The sequence below is a fragment of the Lactuca virosa genome, chromosome 2 (genome assembly GCF_052849685.1).
Source record: "Lactuca virosa cultivar CGN04683 chromosome 2, Lactuca_virosa_CGN04683_v6, whole genome shotgun sequence".
Lineage (NCBI taxonomy): Eukaryota > Viridiplantae > Streptophyta > Magnoliopsida > Asterales > Asteraceae > Lactuca > Lactuca virosa.
Window position 1 is genome coordinate 60,434,641 of NC_136427.1, and position 8,966 is coordinate 60,443,606.

General features: G+C 34.6%; 2 protein-coding genes across 2 annotated transcripts; one reads left to right on the top strand and one right to left on the bottom strand.

Annotated features, from left to right (window-relative positions):
- The first annotated feature begins 2,654 nt into the window (after positions 1 to 2,654).
- LOC145156361 (thaumatin-like protein 1) lies at positions 2,655 to 3,488 on the top strand. Its single transcript, XM_079075768.1, has 2 exons — positions 2,655 to 2,708; positions 2,827 to 3,488. The coding sequence occupies exons 1-2, from the start codon at positions 2,657 to 2,659 to the stop codon at positions 3,486 to 3,488; spliced, it is 714 nt and encodes a 237-aa protein (XP_078931894.1). The 5' UTR covers positions 2,655 to 2,656.
- A 1,691-nt stretch (positions 3,489 to 5,179) lies between these two features.
- Positions 5,180 to 5,779, bottom strand: LOC145157447 (uncharacterized). The gene has a single exon (XM_079076484.1). It carries the CDS (start codon positions 5,777 to 5,779, stop codon positions 5,180 to 5,182), a length of 600 nt encoding a protein of 199 aa, XP_078932610.1.
- Between the last annotated feature and the right edge of the window lie 3,187 nt (positions 5,780 to 8,966).

Below are 8,966 nucleotides of genomic sequence, written 5' to 3' on the forward strand. Positions count from 1 at the left end.
GAGAGCTACGATTGCTGATCGGTTCCTGAAGTCATACGCAATAATAGTTTTAGACTTATCCAAGTGGGAGACTGTTGGATTAATGTCTAAGTCCATAACTATAATTGGTAAGACTTGACCCGACCCGGCATGGTCCATTTTTTGTTGCATGGCATCATGCATTTGGATAGACTATAATGAGATAAATAACACTTAAGGTTGGTTAATATATTATAAGTTCTAATATATTAATAAGTTTATTTAATTAGTATTGATCAAGAATTAATTTGGAATTAATTAAGTGATCAAAAGGAGACTAATTAAATATATGGGTTGATTGTGTAAATCATTCATTCTTATATATGTGGGCTTGTGATCCAAGATTCCTTATGTTGGACTAAGTCCATGGGGTGACCCATGGATACTCCATGGAGGTTAAAATCCATGGAGCATAAGGAATGGGTAAAGTTATGAGTTACATGGTGTAACCCTAATAGCCACCATATAAAAGAATCTCATGGCTTAAGAAATCATGCACTAATGTGTGAGTGTGAGGGCTAGACGATTTCAAGGAGTGTTCAAGTTTCTCTCAAGTTATTCCAAGTGTATTTGGTGTTGTGTGAACCATTTGAGGTGTCACACTTGGGGCACTAGACACTCAAGCTTCATGAAGACATTCTACATCAAAGAGGTATGTATTCTATCTTGTTATATTTATTATTTTGTATGCTAGATTAGGATAATACCTTGGATGTTCATAATTGTATGTATAATAGAGAAAACATAGATCCAACGTATTTAGGGTTGCATGTACACTTAGGAGTGTTAGAATGCTCATAACCCAACAGGTTTATCTCTTGAACCACCAAATTTCCGAAGGCCATAACTTTATCGTTCTATGTCCGTTTTCGACGATCCTTATATCCCCGGAAGGGTAATGAGAAGGTCTACACTTCTATTAACTCATCCTTGCGTTAAAACTTTCCGAATAAAAATCCAAAATTCATAAAAATCCCGACTGTCACTTTACGATTTTACCCTTAGGCTCCAAATCGCAAACCCAATTCCCATATCATCTATCCTACATTATCCCCACCCAAATGGGTCTAAATCCGCCTTTATCAAATGCCCTAAGCCTTATGACAACCGGTCTTCGGGTCATGGCCCGACATTAGGAAATGATTCGGAATATGGTGTTACGTGTAAGTTTTTTTTAAAAGAAAATTAATATTAAGAATGATATGATATAGAATTAGATGATTTAAAATATTTATTCTCCAAAAATTTTGAGACTCAACGTGATTACAATCCATAATTTAATATAATTCTACAAAAATTAATCCAAAAATACTAAGCTTCTAAAATGTTATGATCATTAATCATGTATTTTATTTTTCAAAAAATATAATTTCGGGTTGTAAACAGACCGAACATTTAGCAAACTCTTCGTGAACTGTTCTGCGAGAAGTTCAATTATTAAATAAATGAAGGGAACATTAACACAAATTCTCGTTCATCTAGTAAACGAAAGAACTTGAACAATAGTCTTGTTCGTTCAATTATGTTCATGAACACCCATTTATGTTGTTCGTTTATGTTCGCTTATGTTCATTCATTTGAGTTTTTTTTTATGTTCGTATATATTCATTTGAGTTTGATTATATTATTATATTATAAGTTTGTTTATGTTTATATATGTTCAATTATGTTTATTTACCTTCGTTCTTTTATGTTCTTTTAGCATGTTCACGAACATAAATGAATGAAATTGAACAATGTAATTTGTTAAAAGAACGAATATGAACAAAATAACTCGTTCGTTTATCTGTTCGTGTTCGTTCATTTGTTTGGCTAACAAAAACAAACGAAAACAAACGAATATGAACAACCATCTTTTGTGTTCATTTAATTCGTTTACAAACCTAAATATAACTATTCAAAATTTTCTATGAACAAAAAACTTGATTTAGTTGAATATATTATGATCTGAAGTTATATGTTAAAAATGATGTAATCCAAAATACTATAAATCAAGATCATATGATCCAAAATATAATGATCCAAAAATATTATGATTGATATTGTCTTATGATTCATAACTTTGATGATTGTTAAACTTTAAAAACACGAAACGACTTACAATTCAAAAAAACTAAGAATAAAAAAACATACAAAATTTTCAAATAATTAATTCTTTAAATACTATTTCTTTTAGAATGACTTGTTAATATATGTTAGAGACGAGAAATTAAATTGTTTCCAACTTTTTATATATATAAATGTTCATACTCAATAAAATTATAACAATTGTTATTATTCTATATTTTTTTAATTAACTTATTAAGACTATATTAGGAATATATCAAATAAAATTAAATTGAATGGTGAAATGATACCACTTGACATAATTTTAATAGGTAGGAATAATTGTAAGAATAAAAGATAGGAGGTAACCTTGTTGGCCGACCCAAATTAGAATTCTTCAAATACTACGTAATACTAGTAATGAATTTGAAGTCGTTAATGTCAATTAAAATTGTCACGGAGTAATTTATTCTATGGAATTAAATGTTTTTGTCAGTTAGTGTGTCCATTTGTAATTAATATCAACAACTTCCTAGTATAAAACCCAAATTGCCTTCCACCATTTCCATATCACTTCAACAAATTCGTGAATATGGAGATTCAACTTCTTTTCTTACTTATCCTAGCCATCAGTTTCATCTATGGTAAATTCATTTTTTTCATGCATATATGTATATATAGATAGACATAGTTTTAATCTCTGTTGATCGTTAAAGATTTCATCTCATGCAGATTATGCTTATCAATTCAATGATTTTGCAGATGTTCATTCAACGGTGTTCACAATAAAAAACAATTGCCCGTACACCATTGCACCAGCAACTTTGACCGGCAGTGGAGCATCAGTATCAACAGGATTTGAACTGCAACCCCAGGCCTCAAACTCTATCAACATGCCGGCACCATGGTCTGGACGAGTATGGGCCAGATCCGGCTGTTCAAATGACGGTGGAAGATACAGTTGCAGCAGCGGAGACTGTGGTTCTGGTCAAGTAGAATGCAACGGTGCTGGTGCAGCACCACCTACAACCCTAGTTGAGTTCACCTTATCAGATGCGAGTTCTACAGACTTTTACGATGTTAGCCTTGTTGATGGCTTTAATCTACCAGTTTCTGTGGTTCCACAAGGGGGTTGTCCAACCACTGATTGTCCTGTTGACATTAACGCAAGATGCCCATCAGAGCTGGCTGTGAAGGATGGATCTGGTGGCACAGTCGGGTGCAAGAGTGCATGTGTGGCGTTCAACAAGCCCGAATACTGTTGCAGCGGTGATCACAATACACCAGACACATGCCCGCCAACTAATTATTCCCAGTTTTTCAAAAATCTTTGTCCAAAGGCTTATAGTTATGCTTATGACGATAAGACAAGCACTTTTACATGCCATACCGGGGCCGATTATCTCATTACATTCTGCCCTTGATGTATTATTCATATTGATATTTGTAAACTATGCTTTTATCTAATTCTAATTAAATATATTTAAAAGAAATCATTAATGTGGTTGAAATAAATAATGTTCTATTCATGCTCCCTTCTCTCAAAGAAAATGTATCATTTGTACTCGGAACTCATATCTCAAATATAATCATGAAAATCAAGAAACTCTTATATTAAGTGTATAATAAAAGTCTTCTAAAAACCGATTTGAACCGGTTCGAAGCGGGACCCGGGTAAATGAGCGGTTCAACTAAAACCGATTTTATTCCAATTTCTAGACCGGATGGAGCTGGAAGGTTTTATAGAAAAACCGGGTTGAACCGGTGTGATAGAACCGGTAAAACATCGTTTCAACCAGTTTATTGGACTTGGATAGTTTAATTAATTTAGCCCGTTAAAGCTGATCCATTTCGAAAACAAATTTAACAGCATCGATTTAAAGTTTATGGTTATATGTTTTTTTAATGTATTTGGAATGATATAAAGCTTGTCAAACTAAGACCCATGTAAATGGTTTAAGCCAATTTCTACACATAGTCAAAAACTAGGTTGAATCGGTGTAATACGATAGGTAAAAAACCGTTTGAACCGATTTATTGTACTTCGATAGTTGAATTTTACTTAGTCAATTAAAACGTGCCCATTTTCAAAGTAAATTGGATAGTTCGTTCGATTGAAAACTTATGATTATATGTTTTTTTAATGTATTTGGATTGATATACAACTTGTTGTTATGTATATTTTTAATGTGTGTGTGTGTGTCTATATATATATATATATATATATATATATATATATATATATATGAATAGCAAGAAATTTTTATTGAATAAAGCTAGCAAGAGGCTAGAGTTACAAAGATAAGCATTCCATTGTGGGACAAATACACTAATTTTGCTAATTCATAGAAGCACCTTTCTTGTGCCTAATTTTTAACTAATTGTATGCAATTCTTTTCACTTCACTTGTTAAAACTTGGCTGCTCTTCACGGTGTTGTTGAATATTTTATCATTTCGATGTATTCATATAGTCCATGCAAAAACAAAAAGCACCACAGAAACAACCTTAACCCTTTTTGGCATCGCCGAAGTGTGATGAAATACGAAAAGGTCATCCAATGAGCTTATCGTGAAAGGTATTTTGTCCCACCACCTTTGAAGCTTAGCTCTAACTTTTTTAAAAGTTGAGCACTCCAGAAAAAGGTGTTCTTCTGTCTCATCTTTGTTATTACATAAAGGATAACATATTGTGTTTATAGGGACACCAATTCTATGAAGATTTGTTCTGGTCGGCAGTCTTCGAAGACACATTCTCCAAACTAGGATGTTGGCCTTACCGAGAACAATCCGGTTCCAAAAAGTTTTAATGTGGTTTTATTCTAGAGTTTTTCAATCTATAATGTTCCTAAGACTTTTGATAGTAAAGTTTTCTTTGTTTGTATCTCCAATCCATTGCCACCTGTTATCTTGAAAGATAAAGAAGTTATTGAGAGCAACCTGGAATTTCGCAAGGGACAAGTGCAGGTGTGATATTTTGCCACACACTCCAACCCTTTTAGTGATGGACCTAGTTATGCCAATAACACCCTCAGGTCCATGAAACGCAACAACGATTTTATGCCATAGACCGTCTTTTTCGGTCCAATAAAGCATAGTTAAAACCATTTAAGGATTTCAATGTTTAGGACACTTCTCTCCTTCCAGTTTATGACCTTTTTTCCAAGCGATCCATGGGATTTTTCTATTTTCCGGGCAGCCACCCCCCAAAAAATTGCATCTAATGCTTTCGAGAGGTTTTAGCACCACATTTGGGACTTTAAAAAGTAAGAAAAGGTACGAATCAAGGTTACCAAGGACCTCTTTACAAAGAACAAGTCTACCACCAATAGAGAGATTTCTCACTTTCCAATTAGAAAGCTTTTTGTTGAATTTTTCGACTAAGGGAAGCCAATTCGATATTCTAGACATAGATGTGCCAATCGGTATACCAAGATATTTGAGAGGGAAAATACCAATGCCACATTTTAGCCAAGTAGCCATATTCGAGATTTCCATTTCACTAACCCCAATTCCCAAGACTTTGCTTTTAGATAAATTGACTTTAATCCCAAAAGCAATATAAAAGAATCTACGAATTCTAATGAGGTTAGATGAATTTTCTTTGGACCATTCGCCCATAAAAATAGCATTGTTGGCGTATTGTAAAACGGATAGACACGTCCCATTATTTGGTAATTTAATGCCTTTAAAAATCCCCTTTTCCATTGCCTCCATCATGGCAAATTTAAGACCTTCAGCATCTATAATGAAGAGAAACGATGAGAGAGGGTCTCCTTGTCTGACACATCTTTCAAGCTGAAATTACTTGGTGGGGTTACCATTGACAAGGCCGGAATCTTTTTCCGATTTAAGGCAAGAAAAGACCCACTTGATCCATCTATTTCCAAACCCCATGAGGTTTATAATGTTCTCCAAATATGACCAATTAAGGTTGTCAAAAGCCTTCTCAAGATCCACTTTAAAGATAAGCATCTTTTTTTTTGTTTCTTTACCCATGAAATTACCTCATTTACAATAAGTGGTCCTTCAATAATGTTTATGCCTTGAATATAAGTTGATTGTTCTTGGCTTACAACTAAACCGATGACACATTTAAGTCTTTCCGCCAATGTCTTAGAAATGATTTTGTAGACACAACCTACAACGTTGATGGATCGAAAATCACCAAGGCTAAGGGGATCAGATACTTTTGGCACCAAAGTGATGGATGAAGTGTTGCTAACTTTATTTATGATTACGTGTTCTTCAAAGAATTTAACAGCTTGAAAAATGTCCTCACCAATAATGCTCCAAAAATGTTTGATGAAGAAGAAAGTGAAACCATCCGGACCCGGTGCCTTTTCGTTGCCACAATTCCAAACAACACTCTTTAATTCTTCCATGGTAAAAGGTCTAACAAGAAATTCATTTTGAGAATCAAATATTTTTAAAATTTTTCACTGTGAAATTCAGGCCTATTATGATCTGCTTCTTGGAACTTCTTTTTGAAAAAATCAAAAACTTCCTTCTTAACTTTTTCCGGACCGTGGACCACCTTCTGTTGATTTTAAGGCCGTTTATTCTAGAATTCATGAGGTTAGCATTAATAATACCATGAAAAAATCTTGAGTTTTCGTCACTATCTCACATCCATTTGCATCTTGCTTTTTGTTTATGATCTAGAATTCTAATCGTTTCACTTTCTTGAATTTTAGCAATGTAATCGGCCCTTTCAGCAATAGACACATCATCATTTATTCTAGCCTGAACCATCACATCTAATGTGACAATTTTTTTCTTGAGTTTTTTCATTTGTTATTATACTGTTCATTATACTTGTGCCTCCATTTGATAATTTCAAATTTCGCCAGTCTGAGTTTTCTACTAAGTTTTTCAATACTTGAGAAAACATTAAGGTTTGTGTGATTATCATTCCACACCTGTACAACCACAGAATTGAGATCGCTTTGTTGGAGCCATGAGTTGAAAAATCTAAACGGAGAGGGATCATAGTATGGACTGTTAGAATCCAAGAGAATCGGGCAATGGTTTGAGTGGATTTTTGGAAGGGCGATGACATTAGAGTAAGGCAACGAATTCACAAATTTGTTGGATATTAAGAATCTGTCCAATTTGCTGAACTTGGACCCGTCCTTGTTCATATAGGTAAACCTTCTACCACCAATATTCAAATCAAGAAGCCCCAAATAATAAATAAACTTGTTAAATATAAGTGCACCTTTTAAGTTAAAAGTCAACCCCTTTCTTTCCTATGAAGTTCTGACCTCGATAAAGTCTCCACAGCAAAGCCAAGCTCTGTCCAAATCAGTTTCCAGGAAATTGTATATTGTGTTCCAAAGGTATTTTTTTGAGCTTTATATCCTGTGGTGCATAAACATTCACAAAATCACATCTAACATTACATGGTTTCCACAGGCCTGTGACAACAATTATGTTGCGATCCTTAATGACTTGTTCAACTTCAAAAATTTTGGGGTTCCAAACCGATAACATGCCTCCATATCGTCCAACTGGTTCCATAAGAGCATAGTCACACGGCCTATTACCCCATGCTGAATGCACTATACCTTCTCCTATATCACCCAGTCTTGTCTTGCACACACAGAAAATTTACACGGTGGGAAGAAACCATCTCTTTAATCCAAGATCACTTGTAGTCTTTTCCAGACCCATTGATGTTTATAGAGAGGAATTTTAACATTTTTGATGCTTGGCTCCAGTCACATAAATCAACTCTCTAACTGTTTCTTTATTTCCTGATATTCTAAAGCCAATGGTGTTGCCAATATCCACCGTGTTTTGAACTTCTCGAGTTCCAGAGGAATAACTTTTGTCCTTAGACGATTCACTGTGAGATTCCACTGTTTTTAGTTTTATTTTAATGTTTGATCTTATGATTTTTGATTCCAAATCCGACCTCCAGTTTCCATTTCTAGGAACTTTAAAACTTCGTTTTTTCACCTGTCCTAATAACGCCTCATGGCTGCATCCTTTTCCCCTCTTCTTTCTCTTTGAACGTTTACAAGGGCTGTGGATTTATTTCATTTTTAAGGCTCCCTTTCTCTTTTCTTTTTGTTCTATTTCTGTGCTCCAGTGATCATATTCATCGAGAAGGGGATCATCTTCATCATTTTGCAAGAAATCATCATCAAGAATGACTCGGTCCTCTTGCAAATCTTCATATTCACCGTTGTGTCCTTTTTGGAAATTATTTTTTATTGCTCTAATATTAAACTGGGATACAGAGTCATGGGTATTTACCTTTTCATTTTTTGGGTTGCTGCTTATGGTGTGGCTTAGATGTTTCTTGGCCCATTGAGATGGGGTCTATAGAAGAATTGGGCTGACTTCCATCTTTTTTATTCTGGTCCATTTTTATCAGATTTTTGTGTGGGCCTATTCTTATCATTAGGTTTAGAAGCATATCTTTGATTGATTTTGTAGTTACGCCTGATGGTCTCAGACATGTCCGACACGTCGCCTTCTTCACTTGACCGTCATCTCGCCATTCATTCCTCCGTGTATTCTCATTCTCTTGTTGTTCGTTAATCATATCATTCCAATCATCATCCGGTTCATCTTCATTATTTTCACTAAGGCACTATTGGTCATGTATGGTGGAAGGACGTCGTTTGATTCGTTCATGTCTTCAGTAACCATAACTTCAAACCTTATACCATCAATGATGACAACCATATTTTCTTTTATTCTTTGTCTATGTTGGGTGCAGATAACAACCTTTCCTTTATCTGTTATTGATTGCTTAGGGCTGCACAATTCATCTTCCAACACTTCACCCCAGATCCTCGCCACTTCAGAAAATGAGTCTGTCATCCAGGCTTGCGGTGGCATGCCAATGATTGAGATGCTTTTCAGTCATTCTTTCATAAAAAATTCCAGA